The following is a 23,229-nucleotide window of genomic DNA, read 5'->3' on the forward strand; positions in this document are numbered from 1 at the left end:
CCAAAAGTTGTAATTCTGAGCCCTTTTAAGCTGTTTTGAGCCTTTATGATATCCTTTCTTTCTAACCCTATCCGAAAGCCTACATTACGGTCCAAAGAAAGACCTTTCGATCAATCTTTATGCAAAGTCAAGCGAGGTATAGGTATGATTCACATTAGGGGCAACACTCCGTTCTACACAAGGAAAAATGAATAAATGAGAGAGTCTTATTGGTGAAAACCCTCACGGGCACCGTAAGGCGATGGAAAGCTGATAGTAAACTAAAATGAGAGAGTCTTATTGGTGAAAACCCTTGCGGGCACCATAAGGCGACAATGAGTCGAGAGATGAACAAATGAGAGAGGTTTGTTGGTGAAAACCCATCAGGGAACTGCAAGCCGAATGAGGCTCGTGACTTTGCAGAGAGATTGGATTATGGAAAATCCCAGTTTTGAAGTACGAAGTCGGGGGCACAAAATGAAATATGATCAGGTGAACGGTCTAGGCTGATTAATCCGAAATGCATGTCATGATCATTGGTGTCAGCTGCTTCACTCAGATAAGTCTCTTTCTCTTTCTTCCTCAAACAATCATCCTGTTTCAAATTTTCTTCTTTATTCCTAACTCTCGAAGTCACTTCATTTCATTTTCTTTTGGGTCTACTTCTCTAAGTCTTTTCCAATGTTAGCCTTGTTAAACAAGCAAGAAAGGATTTCAAAGCTTATTACCAACTTTTAAATTGCATAAAGCAAAGTGCGGCCAAAGCATACCAGAAATAACATGATGTAAAATGGAAAATAAGGTGTTAGTGGAAGTTCAAGTGGTCAAGAGGTTTCGTGAACTTTGGGGAAATACAGAGGTTCAAATTGGAAGGTCGAAAATGTAAAACAACAGGATGACTATGGGGCACTCGGGTCATTTAGGGTCCTGTGGTTGAGGTGCAATCAGAAGGTCAAACAATTCTTTGCCAGTCCAAGGTAGCTAATCGGAACAAAGCATGGCAGTGGAAAGGCCACCTTCAGCAATAATGCCGCAAACTAACCACCCCATTTTCAAACTGACAAGATTTTCTTTGATTGAAACAAGGGAAGGAAATTTTGTTTGTTCCGGAGTAACCCTCCGTAAGGAAAGCATGTGCCAAGCAAGTTCGGCTGCAAATTTTCAGGAGCCTCCTGGATAATGGGATTTAGTTAAGTTTTTAAGACCTTCATCGATAATAAGATTTAGCGTAAGTCTTACCTTTAGGAAAAGAATTTAGCATTAAAGTTTTCACTCTTAAGATGAGATTTAATTTTAAATTTTCAGGGCCTTCCTGGATAATGGGATTTAGCTTTTAAATTCTTAGAGCTCTTTTGGGTAACATGATTTCGATTAATACTCACAGATGTTCCAAGTAACAAACTGGGGCAAAAAAGTTTCTTTTCTTTTGTCTGTTTTGTTATAATGGCAGGCGCCCACCCGGAAAACAAGGAAATACGTTTCAAATTTTGGCATCAGGCGCCCACCTGGAAAACAAGGGAATACATTTCAAGTTTTGGCATCAGGCGCCTACCTGGAGAACAAGGGAATACATTTCAAGTTTTGGCACCAGGCACCCACCTGGAAAACAAGGGAATACATTTCAAGTTTTGGCATCAGGCGCCTACCTGGAAAACAAGGGAATACATTTCATGTTTTGGCATCAGGCGCCCACCTGGAAAACAAGGGAATACATTTAAAGTTTTGGCATCAAGCGCCTACCTAGAAAACAAGGGAATACGTTTCAAGTTTTGGCATCAGGCGCCCACCTGGAAAACCAGGGAATACATTTCAAGTTTAGCATCAGGCGCCCACCTGGGGGAATACATTTCAAGTTTTTGCATCAGGCGCCCACTTGGAAAACAAGGGAATACATTTCAAGTTTTGGCATCAGGCGCCCACTTGAAAAACAGGGGAATACGTTTCATGTTTTGGCAGCAGGCGCCCACCTGGAAAACAAGGGAATACATTTGAAGTTCTGGCACCAGGCGCCCACCTGGAAAACAAGGGAATACATTTCAAGTATTGGCATCAGGCGCCCACATGGAAAACAAGGGAATACGTTTCAAGTTCTGGCATCAGGCGCCCACCTAGAAAACAAGGGAATATGTTTCAAGTTTTGGTATCAGGCGCCCACCTGGAAAACAAGGGAATATGTTTCATGTTTTGGCAGCAGGCGCCCACCTGGAAAACAAGGGAATACATTTCAAGTTTTGGCTCCAGGCGCCCACCTGGAAAACAAGGGAATACATTTCAAGTTTTGGCAACATGCGCCCACCTGGAAAACAAGGGAATACATTTCAAGTTTTGGCATCAGGCGTCCACCTGGAAAACAAGGGAATACGTTTCAAGTTCTGCCATCAGGCGCCCACCTGGAAAACAAGCGAATACGTTTCAAGTTTGGGCATCAGGCGCCCACCTGGAAAACAAGGGAAGTCCACCTGGAAAACAAGGGAATACATTTCAAGTTTCGGCATCAGGCGCCCACCTGGAAAACAAGGGAATACATTTCAAGTTTGGGCATCAGGCGCCCACCTAGAAAACAAGGGAATACTTTTCAAGTTTCGAAATCAGGCGCCCACCTGGAAAATAAGGGAATACATTTCAAGTTTCGGCATCAGGCGCCCACCTGGAAAACAAGGGAATACATTTCAAGTTTTGGCATCAGGCGCCCACCTGGAAAACAAGGGAATACATTTCAAGTTTTGGCATCAGGCGCCCACCTAGAAAACAAGGGAATACATTTCAAGTTTGGCATCAGGCGCCCACCAGGGAATACATTTCAAGTTTCGGCATCAGGCGCCCACCTGGAAAACAAGGGAATACATTGCAAGTTTTGGCATCAGGCGCCGACCTGGAAAATAAGAGAATTCAGTTCAATTTTTGGCATCAGGCGCCCACTTGGAAAATAAGGGAATACGTTTCAAGTTTTGGCATCAGGCGCCCACCTGGAAAACAAGGCAATACATTTCAAGTTTCAGCATCAGGAACCCACCTGAAAAACAAGGGAACACATTTCTAGTTTTGGCATCAGGCGCCCACCTGGAAAACAAGGGAATATATTTCATGTTTTGGCATCAGGCGCCCACCTAGAAAACAAGAAAATACATTTCGAGTTTAAGCATCAGGCGCCCACCTGGAAAACAAGGGAAGTCACTTCAAGTATCAGGTCAAACAGCAGAGACCCGCTTGGAGAATGGGTCAATCCCAGTTAGAAACAACAGTAGCTCTACTCAAGAGTGCGAGTCAACAGTTAAAGATGCGCGGCAGAACCGCAGACGTTTCAAGATCAAGTTTGATGATATATAAATAGGATTCTTGTAACTCATAGATCATAAGTTAGTCTAGCTTCTTTTCATTTTTGTTTCGGTGTAATAAGGAGTTCACCAGGCAGTAGCAGCGGTAGCAGCAGTGAAATCACAGCTTCCCGGTAGTCCCAGCTACTAAAATTTCCAGAACTACACTGACCTGATTCCTTATAGCCAAGGATATGTAGGCAACCTTGGAAGCAGGGTTCGGTCAGGCTTTTCAAAATTGCTTCCCATGGAGTATCCAAACGGGCAAAAATCGCTCGTATTTTCTCACTTTATCTTTGCTCAAAAAATCTTCATGTTTCCGAGCAAAGAGGGGCAGCTGTGAGCATGTGATTTTTGCCCAACCTAAAATACTCCTACAAAATCACAAAATAGTTTTTTTTAGTTTGTTCTAGTTTTATATAATTTTTAGGAATATTTGTTTAATTATATGCATTTTAGTGCATTTTTGCATGCGTTAAAAGCATAGAAATACCCCAAAAAAATGTCAAAAATATTATGCATCGCATATTAGACTTTGTGTCCATATTTTAGGATTAATTAGTTAATTAATTGCTTCATTAAAATAAAAAATCACAAATTTTGCTCATTTTTACATTTTTAGCGTTTAATTTTAGATTAGTAATTTTTTCTTCATTACTTAAGAATTAACTAATTTTTGTAAATTTTATAAATAGATAATTGATTTAATTTTACAAATTAGATTAATTTAGGATTTCAATTAATTAAAAAAAGAAAAAAGACAAAGGAAAAAAGAAAATTGGAAAAAAGGACTTGGTCTTGTTATATTGGGCTAATTTGTTAATTAGCCCAAATTTAATTCCCCTTTCTTGACCCAATTCCGCCAAGCCCAGTTTCCCCTACCCGGTCCAGCCCCAACCTTTAATCAAACGACATTGTTTCACAGTCATCAATCCCAGTCGTTGATCTCCTTTGATCGAACGGCTGGGAACTCATCAACCACGCCCCTTATATATTTCGGAACACCCCCCCAAACCCTAGCGAACCCCACTATTCTCTATCTCTCTCACTGAGAAGCCTAACCCTAGCCGCTCTTTGTTTCTCTGCAAAAATCTCACAGGCGGCAACACGCCAAATCCACCCACATTAGCCCCATACAACCAACATCCTCCCTTCTTCTTATATCCTATAACCATGTCATTCAAATGAACCCAGAAATCCCCAAATCATAGATCTAAAAGTCGAAACCCTAGTCTTTGGGTCTGTTTCTAACTTCGCATGCAAGTTCGGTTCATTTGAACCCAAGACCTACATCAGTCAATTGTTCTTGATTGAGAACAATCGATTGATGTTGGTCTCAGTTCATATTTGCAACCGCCGGAACCTATCCGAGCCTTTTGCTAGACCAACTCGCCTCTATGGTTTTGGTTTGCTTTCTGGGTATTTTTCTTTCTATAATCGTTTCTTTGCTTAGTTTGCATGTTTTAGCTTTAGGTTAATTTCAGTGTTTATTAGAATTTGTTAAATCTTCATCTCAATAGTCTGTCTAATAAGTTTTAATAGTCTTCTTTGGTGAGAGTCATTTTGGTAACAGTTTCTTGTCGATTTCTGTTTCCGCCTCATTTCAGAACTGATTCATGTTAAATTTATTTTGGGTTAGGGTTAGTCTAAAGTTTAATTGCATAAGTGTTTTGTTTCTTCAGTTTTTGATTTGTGCTAATTCTTGCTTTATTTTGTTGGTTCTGATTTATAAATAAATTAGAATTGTGAGGGGCTAATCGAATAAAAGAAAACTTAACGGGGTCATGGGAAGGGTATTCAAATATTAATTCAGATAAAGGCCAATGTAAGAGGGTTCTAGAATATGGGCAGCTGGCCCTATTTGGCCAGCACAAAATGCTGAAACCAATTAGGAGATGCCAACTGTCCAAATTTTGTTAAAAAGATACTTTGTGGCTGAAGGGAATAATTCCCTTACCCTTTTCAGCACATGGCATTCTTTATAGTTATATAGAGCCTTTCTTCACTCATTTGGGAGAGATTTTTCAGAACCCTAAAACCCTCTTAAAGGTTCGGCACTGTTTCATTAAAGCTGATCCTCTTTTCTTCTGTTTTGAACCAAAATTTTAAGAACTTCTTTGAGATTTCCTGTTTCCACAAGTTGAAAAATTGATTAAGTTTGAGGTTGTGTAGGCTTTTTCTTGTTGTTTGTTTTCTGGTGATCTCCTGCTGGAAATCCGTCCCTTGGATGTTGACTTACTTGCATCTGTGTAGTACTTTGGAGCAATTTTGAAGCATCAAGGTACACACCATCGCCTTGTGCTAAAACCTCTGTAAATCTGATTTAACATAAATGCTAGAAATGTTAGTTGAATGATAGGTTGTTATGATGCCATTCATCTTCATAAGTGCAATACCATTTGAGTTTTTCTGACCATGTATATCTCTGTTAATATAATGTTTCTTATGCTATAAAAATATGTTTTCTTGCGTTTTAAGTGCAGGATTTGTTATCTGTTGGGTTTGAGTTATATACACTGTTTTATTTGTTCATTCTTGCCTAATATTCTTATTTTGTGGGTTGAGTTTTGTGTGATAATCCAGCGGTCGACATGTGTGTAGCCATGCTCTTGGTGGATCTGACTCGACATGATCAGATCCATGTGAGTTAGAAGCTGAAACAAATGTTACTCGTATGTGGGAAAAGCTGGCAGCCTTATGAAAGACTATGGTCCAAATTTTAATTGTAGATATTTGGTTTTGATAGTTTAGGTTGAGTCTGTTTACTATTTCATACGTTGAGCGTCATGTTCGATCTTTTGTTTAATAGCTAATTGTTCATCAATGGTTCAAAGTCCGTGGTTATTGTTAAATAGATATGGAATTTACATGTAAATAGATGTGATGTATAAAGAAACTAGGAGGTTCAGGACTGAATGCTTTAAGTAGTTTTATTTTAATGTATTAGACCTGCTGGAAATCCAAGAAAGTTGCATGATGACTTAGCCCTTTTCTTTCGTCTATTTTGTTGAAAGGGCATGTTGAGTGTTTTGCTGGCCATGGCGTAAGTCCAAGGCCCAAGTTCATACACTTCCCAAAAGGAAAATCATTGTTCAATCCGTATAGTTGCTATCTTATATTCAGTATTGATAAGGTGTTTATGCATGTGATGTTGGCATCATTAATCAATAGTTTAAAGTATGTTTAGCATATTCAATGTCATTTGAGTAATGGTGTAGTTATTTGAGCATTAGAAGATATTGATTTTCAGCAAGGGCGCCCGGCGGGCCGTCCAGTTTGGACTTTGGATTTAATCTACTGGAATTCGCCTGGGCCATTGGCCCTGGCCCAAGATGGGGCAGCAGGGTTTGAATCAGACCCCCTGGGACTTGCCTCTATTTTTGCCATTTTTTGGGCTCAATTTCGGCCCTAGTGTTTTCAGCACCTTTTTTTTTCTTCTAAATTTTCTGCTAATATAACAGATGTATTGTAAACACTGAAAGCTTGTCTTTTAAAGATGGGCCTGTTATTGGCCTAATTAAAACCGCTGAGGCCGCTTGCCGTTCGCCCTCATTTCTGGGCTCAATTTCGAGCCCAATTTCTATTTTTCTCTTAAGGATCTTTAGAGAGTATTGGGCCTACTGCTGGTCCAGTTTTTCCAAAATAATTAAATGCTTAGTATATTATCCAATGCATACTTATAATTAGTAGTATTAGATTGAACTTTAATTTAGATTAAACCTGAGCATCCATAATTCACTTTAGTCGAGTACGAATCTTTTGAAGTAAATTGAGGCGTGCCATTCACAAATGAATCCCATAATCCATGGCCCTCATATTAAAATCAAAACAAGTGTGGAAAAGACTTGGAACATTCATAACTAGTGTAGAAAACACTTTGAACATTCGTAGTTTGCTTTAGGCGCGTTTATAATAAATTTTCATGGCTACGGGTACGGTTCCCGTGACGTAGTCGTGATACATAATCCCCAAATTCGGGGGTACATTTATGTGACCAGGCCACAATAACTAATAATGTTAATAAATTAAACATGTTGTAGATCGTGGATACGGTTCCCATGACACGATTCACGATGTGTACCAAACAAACAAGTGTACGACAATCGTAACTTGTTCCAGAATAATTACATAAATAATTAAAAGCGGTCAAAGTTAAAAAATGCACATAGATTTCAAAGATGTTTTATTAATCAGATAATTAGGCCAATAATAATAGTTGAGCGATCGTGCTAAAACTACGGAACCCGTGAATGCCTAACACCTTCTCCCGGGTTAACAGAATTCCTTACCCGGATTTTCGCGTTTCGCGGACTGTAAAACAGAGTCAAACTTCCTCGATTCGGAATTTTAAAACCGTGACTTGGGACACCATAAATTATCCCAAATGGCGACTATGAATTTGAAAAATAATCCCGTTTCGATTGTCACTTAAATTAGAAAAAACTCTCCTATACCCCTTTCCGGGGTAGAAAAAGGAGGGTGTGACAAGCACCAAAAAAATCCACATCACGAAAGATTGAGCAGCAGATGTCGGACGAGAAATCGAAGATCGTTAACATAGAAATCCAAGAGTTTTTTGCCATGATTGTTAGAGCAAAAATAAACAGAAAATGGATATGGCCATTATGACAATTTACAGCAGATGAATGGCTTTATTCATTGATGATGTGTTGTATTTAATAAAATAAATTATATCATCTAGCATGTCGATGGAATCTGCTGCCACAAATTTTTGGGCTGCCAAACTTTTTGTAGGAAATAATTTTGGTGATGGGAATTCAAAGTTCAGAAAATTAAATATAGAAATATGCCCTTAACCTTGGTTAAAACCTTGTTTTAATTAATTTAAACTAGACCATTAATTTTAATATATACATGTGCTATCCCTTAAAGTAAAAACTTGGGAAAATAGAAAATGAAGAGGAGTTGGATCTCAAGTTACAGAACTTCCCAGAGTTACGATTTATTTATGTTAAAACTTAGAAATTATGTCTTCATGACTTTACAATAGCAAACTGTTACAACATCAACTTGCCCACTGTATATAAGCCGTAGCCAGCTTATAACTAGTCTATGGTTATTGTCAAACCCTTTATTAATTCACCACTAATTTACAGATTAAATAGCAGTAATACTAGTACAATAACTAAACAGACTTATTATATACACACACAAAAAAAAAAAAAGATGTTACCGATCGCCATCGTAGGTGGAGCAAGCACGACTCCTCCAGCAGGGGCGGATCTATAGCCTCAATTATGGGGCATGTGAACCCATGGTCCATTCGTCAAACTAAGTATTTATCTATATATTTTCAAGAATTGATCAAATATTATGTATTGACACTCATGCTCCACATGGTTGAATGGTGCACTTGGTTCAATACTTAATTATTTACTCAAAAAAAGCAAAAATCAATTCCCACTTTACACTTTTTTCCTCATTTCTTTTGAGAATCCATACGTTATACTCTATCCCATGCACCCCAGCTATATATACAAATGCGAAGCCAACATTTAAAGCTTATATCTTAAAATACCAATTATTCTAATAAGTTAGTGGGTATAATAATTTATACATATTAAATAAATTTCTTAAAATAAATTTGCAAACTGTAACTAGTTAAAATAAAGGTGAAATGCATAAACCGCCCCTTGAAGTTGTCCTCAACGACCAACTAAACACCTCAATTGACCTCTTTATCATTTAGACACTTCAAGTAACGGTTAAGTAAATCGATAGACACCGGAGTGCAACAGACCAGATACATGAGTTACACTTGCCAATGATGTGTCAAATGAGTCAATCAGTGAACGACATGTGTAATTTATAATTAAAACTTAACACTTATAATTAAAAAAAATGAATNCCCTTCTTATGCGTCTCCTTCCCCTTTCCCTAATCCGCTCTCCATCCAACCAATTAAACACAGATCTTTCCATTAGACCCCTTCCCCTTCCCACATTCTTCTCCAACATGCCCTATACTCAAAATTTATCCATCCATACTTGAAATTTAAATCTAAATCTTTTCATAAAACTAACACAAATATGAGACAAAAGAGAATAGCCAAAGCAGAGAATTCACTATGGAATCATTGACCGACCTTGCCGGAAAAAGCTCATCTCTTTCACCGGAAAATTGAGCTCCAAGCAAAGCGTGATGACCCAAACGGTCATCACTTGTTTTAAATTAAATTCTATGTTTCCGAGGCCTTGAAAAACTTATTTNNNGGCATCAGGTGCCCACCTGGAAAACAAGGGAATACATCTCAAGTTTTGGCATCAGGCGCCCACCTTGAAAACAAGGGAATACATTTCAAGTTTTGGCATCAGGCGCCCACCTGGAAAACAAGGGAATACAATTCAAGTTTTGGCAACCAGGTGGCCACCTGGAAAATAAGGGAATACAGTTCAAGTTTTGGCAATCAGGCGTCCACCTGGAGAACAAGGGAATACAGTTTAAGTTTTGGCAATCAGGCGCCCAAATGGAGAACAAGGGAATACAGTTCAAGTTGAAGCAATCCGGCGCTCACCTGGAAAACAAGGGAATACAGTTCAAGTTTTGTCAGTCAGGCACCCACCTGGAGAACAAGGGAATACAGTTCAAGTTTCGGCAATCAGGCGCCCACCTGGAGAATAAGGGAATACAGTTCAAGTTTTGGTAATCAGGCGCCCANCTTCATCTTCTTCCTTCCAACCAAAACCAGCGGTACCCCCACCCCCACCCCCATTCATCTTCTTCCTTCTGCCCTTCTTCTGCATCTCCTTCCCCTTTTTCCTAATCCGCTTTCCATCCAACTAATTAAACACAGATCTTTCCATTAGACCCCTTCCCCTTCCCACCTTCTTCTCCAACATGCTCTATACTCAAAATTTATCCATCCATACTTGAAATTTAAATCTAAATCTTTTCATAAAACTAATACAAATATGAAACAAAAGAGAATAGCCAAAGTAGAGAATCCACTATGGAATCATTGACCGACCTCGCTGGAAAAACCTCATCTCTTTCACCGGAAAATTAACCTCCAAGCAAAGCCGAAAGAAACGATTCTACTGGAATGTTCAGTCTTCTTTCTCCGTCATTTTCTTGGTCACGAATTTGGGCTTATTTCACTTTTGTTTCTCTAATTTATTATTTTTGGTGTAAAATTATCGGTCGATTAAAATAATTGGTTGTTGTTAGTGTGTTTCTGTTGGAATGAAGGTATTGTTAGATGAAAGAGGGTGTTTATCTAGTGGAGATTTGGTGGTTTTTCTCAGCTATTGTTGCTGCAATTTTGCTGCTTTTTTCAGCTAGCTAGGGATTAGTTTTGGCTCGACGGATATAGGCGAAGCTCTGGAGGTTATGGGCAGTAAGTTTTTTGATGAAAGACGATATTTTTTAGTGATTTAAGGTGGCTTAGTTGGAGCTTTAGTGACTGATTTTCATGGAAGCTATGGTGGTTTCATGGTGAGTTGCACTTGAAAGAAGAAGAGAGGCTAAGCTGAGGTATTTCATATTTTTTCTTTAAAAAAAAGGCTGCAAAAATATATCACGCGTTCAAAATTTGGTTAGCAATCACACATATGCCTCATCAGCGACATGTGTTTACTTGATCTGAGTAATAGAAACTTGAAGTGTCTAAATAATAAAGGGGTCAATTGAGGTGTTCAGCTGGTCGTTGAGGACAACTTCAAGGGGCCGTTTATGTATTTCGCCATATAAAAATATAAGTGATATACTTTGGTTTCTCTATAGTAATTATCAGAAAATAACTTATACGTTATACTTTTTCATTTTTATCTTTTTTATATTTATAGTAATGTAAATATTTCTAGAATATAATATACCGAAAGCATATATTAGTATGACAATAAAATGTCATTTTAGTATCTAAGACAATAGTATACCAAAACGATATATAAATATACCAAATGGGTATATTACTATTTTATGTGCACTCCAATACCTACTTTTGATGCAGAGAATAATATCTCCACGAAACTCCATTAAACACCTATTTTAAGTAAAAGTTTTTTTGTTAAAAAAAAGATGAGAACTACGTTAGAAATTTTAAAAAGGACCTAGGGAAGATTTTAAAAAAATTGATAAATGACAAAATTGTGATAGTATATGTTACATCATACCGTATACTGGAATAGTATATTGTTACAATGAATTATATATTGCTGATTAAATATTATATACTAAAATGGTATATACTATATTATTTTGGTGTGGAGTACAAATTCGTCTTCTTCGTTCGTACAACTCAATTCCGACCTAAATTTTAAAAGTCTGCTCAAATTTTTCACCAAATTGACTCAAACTTTAGCCACAACCTCCCATCAATATTCAAACTAAATAGTTTGGCTTAAGAAATCTAAAAAAATATGAGAACTCTATTGAAAATTGTAAAGAGGACCCAATGAAAATTTTCAAAAAAAAATTAAGAAGGACCAAATTATAACAATATGTTATTACATTATACCATATACTGTAACAATATACTGTTGGAATGTTGGTAAACAAAATAGTATATCTTTATACCATTTTGGTATACAATACAAATTTGTCTTCTTCGTTAGGTCAACTCAATTCAGACCTAAATTTCCAAAATCTACTCAATATTTTTACCAAATTGACTCATACTTTAGCCACAACCTCAAATCAATATTCAGACTAAATATTTTGGCTTAAGAAAAAATTTTAAAACCATGATAAATCCATTAAAATTTTTAAAAAGGACCCAAGAAAAAATTTAAAAAGGACCAAACTATAACAATATACTATTATATTATATTGTATACTGTAACAATATACTGTTGAAATAAATTGCATACCAAAGTAGTATATTTGTATACCATTTTGGTGTACAATAGAAATTCGTTTTATCCACTAGTTCAACTATATTTAAACCCAAAATTTTAAAATCTACTGCAAAAGCTCCACCAAATTGGCTTAAGTTCTAGCTACAATCTCCAATCAACTTTTCAAATTAAACACGTGCATAATCAGATCAAAACAATTCAAAACTCAACAAACCAAGTTTATGAGTTTCAAGCTTCAAGATCCTTCGATGGTGAATTCAAATTTTTTTACAAAAAATCTCCGAAAATCAACATCAAAGGTACAATCTACACATCAAAGAACAATAACTAATGAAATATTCAACTGTAAAACACTATGAAAAATCAGGTCTGGCATTTCGAACTCATTTATATGGAGTTTCAATAATTTTGTCTTCATATATGAAATTACATCCACTATATTTATGTGATAACGACTGATAATCATTTGAAAAAAAAGATTATCACGGTGTAATACTCTTGGCAACGACGATGGATGTTTATGGTGGTATTTACATGATTATGGATCTTTAAAATGGGAAGAAAAGATTATCAGATGGTCAAACAAAATTGAGGATGGGTAGGCTAGTAATTACATTTAGTTAGATCGGTATATATTATGGCAAATAGTCAAATATACTCCTACACTATGAGAAAATATTTAAATATACCCTTCATTATACTTTGGGTCCATATATACGTTGCCGTAATACTATTGGTTCAAATATACCCCTCTTCTATTAAGTTAGTCTAAGGTGGACATCCAATCCTATGTGGAACTAACGCCCCATGGCATGCCACCTCAGCGCCCCTAATCCATATATAAATGACTAAAATTTGAAATACAATTAGCGGTTAGGGGTGTGCATAGGTAAGGCTGGTTCGGATTTTTCAATTACCAAACTAAGTCAATGGTGTCGGGTTTTTAAATTTATAAATCGAACCAAACCAACAAAGTCGGGTTTTTCAATCTCGGGTTTTCTCGAATTTTTCAGTTTTTTTCGTGTTTTTGGGTTTTTCCCGGTAAGTCTTCATAGCACAAAATATATAAGTTGTGCTCCAAATATTTTCTTAGTCCTAGTAGGATACAACTATATAATATATTTTTGGTGAAATACATAAGTTGGTACCCGAACTATGGAGCGAATCCCTGTTACACACTTCCTGTGGGTGAGAATAATATTACACACTCAACCTTTTAAAAGTGTGTCTAAGATACACCGATTTTTTCTTGACCACTTTACCTAAATATGGGTAATGTCACGCACCAATATGGTCGTGACACGTGTCATTAAAATAAATAAATAAAAGAAAAATATACAATTAAACATACACCCTCATTTTCTTCAACCCCATCTCTTCCACCTCCATCTCCTTCTCCATTGACCACCCGAAAAATCAGAACACACATGTCACGACCGAACTCCCGAACCCGATCGTGATGGCGCCTCTCGTGAAGACAAGGCCAGCCAGAACAACGCAAATACCTCTTTTAAGGTAATTAATTAACATTAACAATTCTAACACATGTTTAAGATAACCATACACGCAGGAACAACGATAATAACAAGGGGAAACCATCCCGACACAGCCCAAACCGGGGTGTCACAAGTCATGAGCTACTATAGAGTTTTTTACCAGTCTACAAAGTATGAAATCCGATACAATAGTCTGAAGAGAACATAAATGATAGAGGATAGGGGAGACAAAGGGCTGCGGACGTCAATAGCTACCTCGTAACTCCAAATCGCTGCCTGGTCTGGAAGGAATCAGCGCTCAGGTGCGGACTCTGCTATGCCTGAATCTGCACACATGGTGCAGAGAGTAATGTGAGTACTCCGACCCAGTGAGTAATAATAATAAATAATAACCGAAGGCATGAAAACACATAAGTGCACAAGGAAATTCTATATCAGGCAGTAAACCACTTAACGCAGTAAAACAATAAAGAGTCAAATGAAATCTCCTTTTAAAAACAGGTAAATCAGGTAAAACAACAATAAATAGTAAGTAGAAATCTGCCCCTCGGGCCCAGTATCAATCGCTCAGAACAGTATCAGCCCCTCGGGCTCAGTATCAGTCACTCAGCATAATATCAGCCCCTCAGGCTCACTCTCAGATCATATGGGTACCCGCGCTCACTGTGGGTGTGCAGACTCCGGAAGGGCCCCTTACGGCCAAAGCGCTATATCAACATAAGGCCTGAAAGCCTTCTCACATCGCTCATAAGGCCTGAATGCCTTCTCACACCACTCATAAGGCTTGAAAGCCTTCTCACATCACTCATAAGGCCTGAAAGCCTCCTCACATCACTCAACATATCCTCACATATGGCCCTCGGCCTCACTCAATCTAGAAAAAGCATCATAAGCCCCTCGGGCATCAATAAAATAGTAGTGCTCAGCCCAAACAATAGTGGAAATATCATTTAAGTCTCAGAGTTCAATTAAAGCGGCCGAGTTTGTAAAACAGTATATTCAACAGGACTGAGTTCAAGTAGTATATCAAAATAGTGAGGAAACAGTGATAAAAGTCCACGAAGGATTCAAGTAGTCGGCATGAAGCCAAAAATATGGCAATAGGCCCAAGTCATGTTAATAATAAACACATCTCAGTCAAATACGCGGTAAAAACATAAGTCGGGATGGACCAAGTCACAATCCCCAATAGTAAACAACCCCGCGCTCGTCATTAAGCGCGTGTTTCACCTCAATATAGCACTACGTTGTGCAAATCCGGGGTTTCAAACCCTCAGGATATCATTTACTATCATTACTCACCTCAAGCCGGCCAAAATCCTAGCTCGCTATGCCCTTGCCTCGCAAATCGGCCTCCTCGCGCGTCGAATCTGACAAAAACCACAACGAATACGTCACAATAGGCTAAGGGAACATAACCCAATCGAAAAGAATCGAAAAACATCAAAAATCACGAAATTTGCAAAACCCGATCCCCGAGCCCACTTCTCGAATTTCAGAAAATTTTACACACACATCCCAAATCACCTAACGAAGCTACAGCAACTCTCGGAATTCCATTCCGACCCTCGGATCAAAATCTCACCTATCAACCGGAATTCGCCAAAATACTAACTTCGCCAATTCAAGCCTAATTCTACACCGGACCTCCAAAATTACTTCCGATCACGCTCCTAGGTCACAAATCATCCCCCGAAGCTAACCGAATCACCGGAAATCATGTCCGAGGCCTCTAACTCACAAGTCAACATCCGGTTGACTTTTTTAAACCAAACCTTCCTTAAAGAGACTAAGTGTTTCATTTCCTTCTAAAACCAATCCAAATCAACTCGCTCACACAAGACCCTTATAATTAAGCATAAAGAAGCAGGAAATGGGGAAAACGGGGCGGTAACTCACGTGACGATGGGTCGGGTCGCACATCCTCCCCAACGTAAACAAACGCTCGTGCTCGAGCGAGTCAGGAAACATACCTGAAGCCTCAAATAGGTGAGGGTATCTGCTCCGCATCTCCCGCTCGGTCTCCCAGGTAGCTTCCTCCGCGGGCCGACCTCTCCACTGCACTTTCACCGAAGCAACATCCTTTGACCTCAACTTCCGAACCTGACGATCCAAAATGGTTGATGGCTCCACATCATAAGTCAAGTCACCCTCCAACTGAACTGTACTGAAATCTAGAACATGGGACGGGTCTCCAATATACTTCCGGAGCATAGAAACATAAAAAACTAGATGCACGCCCGACAAGCTGGGTGGCAAGGCAAGCTCATAAGCCACCTCCTCAATCCTCCTAAGTACCTCAAAAGGCCCAATGAACCGCGGACTCAACTTCCCTTTCTTTCCAAACCGCATAACGCCCTTCATGGGCGAAACCTTCAGCAAGACCTTCTCACAAGCCATATAAGACACATCTCGAACCTTCCGGTCCGCATAACTCTTCTGACGCGACTGTGCTGTACGAAGCCTCTCCTGAATCAGCTTCACCTTCTCCAAGGCATCCTGAACCAACTCTGTCCCCAATAGCCTAGCCTCGCCGGGCTCGAACCAACCAACTAGAGATCTACACCGCCTCCCATACAACGCCTCATACGGAGCCATCTGAATGCTCGATTGATAACTGTTGTTGTAGGAAAACTCTGCAAGCGGCAAAAACTCATCCCAAGAACCCCCAAAATCAATAACACAGGCACGCAACATGTCCTCCAATATCTGAATGGTACGCTCAGACTGTCCGTCCGTCTGAGGATGAAATGCTGTGCTCAACTCCACCTGAGTACCCAACTCTCTCTGCACGGCTCTCCAAAACTGCAAAGTAAACTGAGTACCTCTGTCTGAGATGATAGAAATCGGAACACCGTGCAACCGAACAATCTCCCGGATATAAATCCCTGCCAGCCGCTCTGAAGAATAGGTAGTACACACAGGAATGAAGTGCGCGGACTTGGTCAGCCGATCAACAATCACCCAAATAGTATCAAATTTCCTCAAAGTCCGAGGAAGTCCAACAACAAAGTCCATAGTAATCCTCTCCCACTTCCACTCGGGAATATCCATCTGCTGAAGCAATCCACCAGGTCTCTGATGCTCATATTTCACCTGTTGACAATTGAGACACCGAGCCACAAATCCCANGGATTTTCAGTTATTTTTCATTTTTCAAAACCCTAAGACATAAGAGGCGATTTTTCAAACAACCTTTCTTCTCCAAAACGTTGGTAAGTGATTTCTAACTTATTTTCTTCACTCATTAACATCTTTTAACATGATTTCAACTTAAAATCAAAGATTTTCATGGGGGAAATTGGGTGTTTTGGGTAGAACCTAGGTTTTTTAAAAATTGGGGATTTGGACCTCGATTTGAGGTCCGATTTCAAAACAAATTATATATTTGAGTTCGTGGGGGAATACGTAATCGGATTTTTATTCGAACCTCGGGTTTTGACCATGTGGGCCCGGGAGCGATTTTGGACTTCTTGGGTAAAACTTTGGAAAACTCATTTTCATGCATTCAAATTGATTCATTTAGCGTTTATTGATGTAATTAAGTAATTTGTGATTAGATACGAGCAAATTGGCGGTGGAATCAAGGGGTAATGCGATAATTGAAACTTGAGTTGGCCGTGGAAGTTCGATGTAAGTGTTTGGTCTAACCTTAGCTTGAGTGATTAGGAGTTGAGTCCTATTTGCTATGTGGTATTAGTCGTGTACGACGTATAGGCATGGTGACGAGTATCTATACGTTGGTGTCTAGCATGACCGTGAGTCCTTATATTGTGAATATCTTGACTTCGTGGTATCTTTCATGCCTTGGTGATGATTTATATTTGTTGTGAAAATCTTGTGGAAGGAAATTGTGACCTTTGAACATCGAGGAGCATTGGCTCAAGTTATATTACAAAGTGTGAAGTATATGAGATGATTGAACCCTCTGGAGCACTGTCTCAAGTGGTAAAGTGAGTTATGAAATAAAAGTGAAAGAAAGAGAAAGAGTTATTAAATCGTTCCCTTACCGGGATATTGTTGCTTGTTGACTATCTCCCTTGCCGGGATGTTGAGATTATTGAGGTTGTTCCCTTGCCGGGATTTAATTGTTTAATTGTGTTCCCTTGCCAGGATTTCTATTATTATTTTATTATTTCCTTGCCCCGTTGTTTGTGATTGTTGTTTGGGTGAGGAAGAGTGTTAAAGCACGAAGGGTGATGCCGTGTATTGTTTGCTACTGTCAGGAAAGAGTGTAAAGCACGAAGGGTGATGTCGTGCCGCACGATGTATCATTTCGTGCCAATTCTATTGATTATATGTGAGGGAAGAGAGTAAAAGCACGAAGGGTGATGCCGTGCACATTTTATCATATAATTGCTTTGGTGAGGAAAGAGAGTAAAAACACGAAGGTTGATGCCGTGCACGTTTTTATTATAATTGCTTTGGTTAGGAAAGAGAGTAAAAGCACGAAGGGTGATGCCGTGCACGTTTTTATTATATCATTGCTTGGTGAGGATGAGAGTAAAAGCACGAAGGGTGATGTCGTGCACTTATTGAATTCTGATTCTTGTTGACCTTTTAGTTATGTTGTTCCTTTCCCTACTTGATGCTTTATTCGGAACTGTTATCTCCCCCGCAGCATGTTTTCCCCCTCCAATCTTTACTTGTTTATTTCTGCTTTATTTTCCGCTGTATATTATATAATTGCACAGGTTTATTTGGTAGTTTCGTCCTAGCCTCGTCACTACTTCGCCTGGATTAGGCTAGGCACTTACCAGCACATGGGGTCGGTTGTGCTGATACTACACTCTGCACTGTGTGCAGATCCAGGAGCAGCTTTCGGACATTAGTTGGAGGGCTTCCTTCAGTCTACCCGGAGACCCAAGGTAGACCTGCAGGCGTCCGCAAGCCCTGGCATCTCCCTCTATCTCTATTCCCTGTTTCATTTCCTTTGTTCAGAAACAGTTTATTGTATTTTTTTCAGACCTTGTATGTAGTGACTCTTAGACAGTCTCTGACACTGTGAAACCACATTTTGGGTATTTGAGGTTTCAAAAGCTGTAATGGACGTAGTCTTAAGATATATTACTGTTGACGTCCGCTTGTTTATTTAAAATTCCGCAGTTATCATATTATCGTCTGGTATCTTGTTAAAGAGAAGAGATATGAAAGTGTAGTAATTACGTAAGGTTGGCTTGCCTAGCTCCCATTAGTAGGCGCCATCACGACTCCCGAGGGTGGGAAATCTGGGTCGTGACACAAAGCCAAAAGAAATGATTCTACCGGAATGTTCAGTCTTCTTTCTCCGTCATATTCTTGGTCACGAATTTGGGCTTATTTCACTTTTGTTTCTCTAATTTATTATTTTTGGTGTAAAATTATCGGTCGATTAAAATAATTGGTTGTTGTTTGTATGTTTTCGTTGGAATAAAGGTATTGTTAGATGAAAGAGGGTGTTTATCTAGTGGAGATTTGGTGATTTTTCGCAGCAATTGTTGCTGCAATTTTGCTGCTTTTTTCGGCTAGCTCGGGATTAGTTTTGGCTCGACGGATATAGACGAAGCTCTGGAGGTTATGGGCAGTAAATTTTTTGATGAAAGGCGATATTTTTTAGTGATTTAAGGTGGCTTAGTTGGAGCTTTAGTGACTGATTTTCATGAAAGCTATGGTGGTTTCTTGGTGGGTTGCACTTGAAAGAAGAAGAGAGGCTAAGCTGAGGTATTTCATGTTTTTTCTATTTAAAAAAAAAATTAGGCTGCAAAAATATATCAGGCGCTATTTGGTTAGCAATCACACATATGCTACATCAGTGACATGTGTTTACTTGATCTGAGTAATAAAAACTTGAAGTGTCTAAATGATAAAGGGGTCAATTGAGATTTTCAGGTGGTTGTTGAGGACAACTTCAAAGGGCCGATTATGTATTTCGCCTAAAATAAATAAAAGTGTTACACTAAAACTACTAAGTTCGATCAGGAAAGGATATTATATATAATAGAAGGGGGTCTGCATATTTATCCAATCCCCAAATGCATCGAGGAGTATCTATACGTACATGTTAGAGAAAGGGGCGAAGCTAGAAAGCTAAGTGCGGGTTCGGCCGAACCCAGTAGCTTTGTTTCGAACCATGTATTTGTTTTAAAAAATCCATTGAATATGTATAAATTATTATTTTAGAACCCAGTAACTTAAAATAATTAAAATTCCGAACCCATAAGCTTGAAATCCTGGCTCCGCCTCTGGTTACAGAACTTCGCAGAGTCACGATTTATCTATGTTAAACTTAGAACCATCTTCAGAATTTACATTTGCAAACTGTAACTACATCACCTTGCCCACTGTATATAAGCTGTAGTCAGCTTATAACTACTCTATGGCTATAGTCAAACCGCTTATAATTAATTCACCACTAGTACAAAAGTACAAAAACTACAACAGAGTTATTACACACACACAAAAAGAGCTGTTACCGACTGCCATCGCAGGCGGAGCACCACGGTTCCTCCGCTCATCATGCATCGACCCGACCGCCTTCCTCTTCGTCCTCCTCTCTGTTTCAACATGGAAGATAAGAAGTGTTGTCACCTTCTTTTCCCTGCTCTTTCTCGCTCTCGTGTCGTTGCTCCTCGCACCGCTTGGCACTGGCGTTGCGAGTGACGCCCTTCGTGGGATTCTCTTTGACACTGCTTCTTGCACTTCATATAATCCTTCTCCGGATCGCCGCGATTCACCAAATGATTCACCAAATCATTTTCATCGTTGTTATTGTTGTTGTTATTATCAGTCCGGCTACCGCCGCCTGTAAAAAAGTCTAAAGTTGATTTAGATGGCATTGCGTCATTTCGCATTAACACGTTATTTATGCGCTCTCTCTTCATCTATTTCAATTTATATGAATGTGCACTCAAATCTGCCTTGATAGTCATGTGATTAAAAAAATATGTCATTAACAACAACCTGAATAATTTAAATTAAAATTTTCTTGAATACAAAAACTGTATAAGAAAATAGTGCATAGAACCCCCAAGAAAAATAGGTATATAGTTCGGTGCACCAAGCATTTCATGTTTTCTGAAGAAGAACCGTATGTAGGCAAACCTACCCTAATATTGGCTGATTCTCCAAATCAAACCTGTAACCTATAGATGGCATGCCACCTTTTGAGGCACTCTATGGATGCAAGTGCAGGACTCCCCTATGCTGGGATGAAGTAGGGGAGGGAGTCAATTTTACATAGAGCATAGACTCCCCTCAACATAAAGCATAGAGCACACGGAAAAAACATTCTTAATATGTAACAAATTCCTATGGCTTCGAGAAGAAAAAAAATGAAAAACTGGAATTATATGTAATAAAGTGTTTCTAGCTCTAGCTAGTTTAAAATGAGCTTCTCATATATGGCATAGAGAAAGTACATGTTTACAGCAACTAATCTTATTCTATTACTATAGAAATTACAATATTTTATAGATCATACCTAAACCTAGAATTATAGCAAAATATACTGTAGAATCATAGTTAATCCTATACTTATGCAATAGTATTCTACAGAATCAAACCCAATTCATTCATAATTAAAATATAACTGTATCACCACCTTGTTCATGTTCTCTTCTCTGCTTCTCACGGTGATATTCCTTGCACATTTCAAGACATTCTTTCCTCTGATGCTCGTCGAATTGCTTTTGGACCTTGCACTGGTGTTTACATTGATGTAGTTCTGGATCTTTTATACCCAAAACTGGGTTTGTGATTGTGAGGAAAACAACAACGAGAACTAAATAGAACATAGGCCTCGTCATTTTCTGAACTCTAATATATTACGGTTTTTCTTTAGAAGAGGAAGAAAATCTTTAATAGTAGCAGTAATTAATTACATTGATGTAGTTTTGCTAAAGCGCCATGCATGAAGACGGGTGTCAAGTGCTTGTTACGTGGCCATATAAGATAAAGTTTGTCAACGCGATATCAAGCAAAACTTTTTTTTTTTTTTTTTGGTTGAATATACGCTTACGTTAGAGAGAATCTTGCCAAATTAAATCGAGGCTATGCAGATTTTGTCTCAACACCAACATAATATGGGGTCTAAGGTAAAAATAAAAAGTAAAGTCTTAAATTTTTTAGTAATTTTCTTACTCTTATATACAAACTTTAAAAAAATTATAATTAAGTTTTAATTATTGTCAATATTTAATTAATTATTTAATTTCTCTTGTGTTATCATGTTGAACTTTATTGATTTAGTTTTGAATTTTTTTTTCAACCGAGGAAACTGATATAAAAATTATTAACGGTAATTGAATTAATACTTTTTACCTGATTGAGTTTTTCAACTAGAGTATTCTTCTACTTATATTATTTCTCTTTACACTTTTAATTTTAAAAATAAGTTGAAACAAACAATACTATAATAACTACTATGTTTTATGAGTCATTTAATGCTAAGAATAAATTTTAATAGTTACTTATCAAAGTAGCTTGAAAAATGTCTACAAAGACACTCAAAGAATTAAAAGAAATTGTTCTAACACTGTAAGAAGGTCGATGTAAGTTGGGACGAAATAAAGACATGAAACAACTAGTAACTATAATTTAAGATGTATAAAACTCTTAGCTATTACTATTTTAACTAAATAATTTTAAAAGTGCATAATTATTAAATATTATATATATTATTTATAGATTTTGGGGCCCTAGGTATTTTGGGACCTAAGGCTATTGCCTTAGTGGTCTTAGGCTTTAGCCGGCCTTGATCTGACTGCTATCATCATCTGAGTTGAGCGACTCGCCCAATCAACTTCCTTATCTTAAAAATCCAAAAAATTTACGAGATTAGTCAACAAATCGATTATTATACGCTCATACTTCTATTAATAAATACAAACATTAAAAGAAAGGAAAACAAAGAATTTGAAGAGTTGTGAACATTAGCTGAAAAGAAAACCAAGCAAAATAAATCGCCTAAAAGCAAAGTATGTAGGTTTGAAACAGAAAAATAAATAAAAAGGAGCAAGAGAAAAATGAAGAGAAACAAAAGGAATAGGTAGCTTAAAGTATTTGATAGGCGGAGCTAGAGAAGCAGATAGGGGTTCGAGCGAACCCAATAGCTTTTGCTTAGACCTTGCATTTGTACTAAAATCGTACTAAATATGTATAAATATGTAATTGCGAACCCAGTAACTAAACGAGATATGGGTTCGATGATAATTTTAGAACCGATAAACTTTATATCCTGACTCCGCCTCTAAATGTAACGATCTGACCGATCATTTTGAATTCTAGCGCGTCGTCGGCATTTTGAGGGCTAGAGTAGCTTCGGTTTATGTATTATGACTTGTATGTGTAGTCGGATTTGAATTTTGGGATGTTCGGAGTTGATTTGGATGGAAAATTCTCAATTCGGAAGCTTTAAGTTGAAAGAGTTGACCAAGTTTTAACTTATGAGTAAACATTCCCAGAATCGGGATTTGAAGGTTCAAATAGTATAATGGACTTGGGCGTATATTCGGGTTGAGTATCGATTTTCCAGGAGCATTTCGACACTTATTGTGGAAAGTTAGTAATTTGAAGGTTTTAGAATTTCCTGAGTTCGAGTTGAAGTGGACTTTGATGTTATTGCTATCCGTTTGGTATTCCAAGCCT

The 23,229-nt window shown here is 38.2% G+C and overlaps 1 protein-coding gene across 2 annotated transcripts; it reads right to left on the minus strand.

Annotated features, from left to right (window-relative positions):
- LOC109223086 (antimicrobial peptides-like) lies at positions 19,831 to 21,440 on the minus strand. Of its 2 annotated transcripts, none has more exons than XM_019387347.1 (2): positions 21,185 to 21,440; positions 19,831 to 20,386 (listed from the first exon to the last, which is right to left on the minus strand). In XM_019387347.1, the coding sequence occupies exons 1-2, from the start codon at positions 21,387 to 21,389 to the stop codon at positions 20,169 to 20,171; spliced, it is 423 nt and encodes a 140-aa protein (XP_019242892.1). In that variant the 5' UTR covers positions 21,390 to 21,440; the 3' UTR covers positions 19,831 to 20,168. The 2 variants fall into 2 exon arrangements, with proteins under 2 accessions (XP_019242892.1, XP_019242891.1); XM_019387346.1 differs by having other exon boundaries at positions 19,831 to 20,398.

Source organism: Nicotiana attenuata, chromosome 2 (genome assembly GCF_001879085.1).
Source record: "Nicotiana attenuata strain UT chromosome 2, NIATTr2, whole genome shotgun sequence".
NCBI classification, from domain to species: Eukaryota; Viridiplantae; Streptophyta; class Magnoliopsida; order Solanales; family Solanaceae; genus Nicotiana; species Nicotiana attenuata.

Bases quoted from the DNA above. Each gene is read 5' to 3' on its own strand.
- LOC109223086 (XM_019387346.1), bottom strand. From the start codon at position 21,389: ATGACGAGGCCTATGTTCTATTTAGTTCTCGTTGTTGTTTTCCTCACA. The intron at 20,399-21,184 runs GTGGTGATACAG...AATCAACTTTAG, and splicing joins GAGAAGAGAACATGAACAAG to ACTTTTTTACAGGCGGCGGT.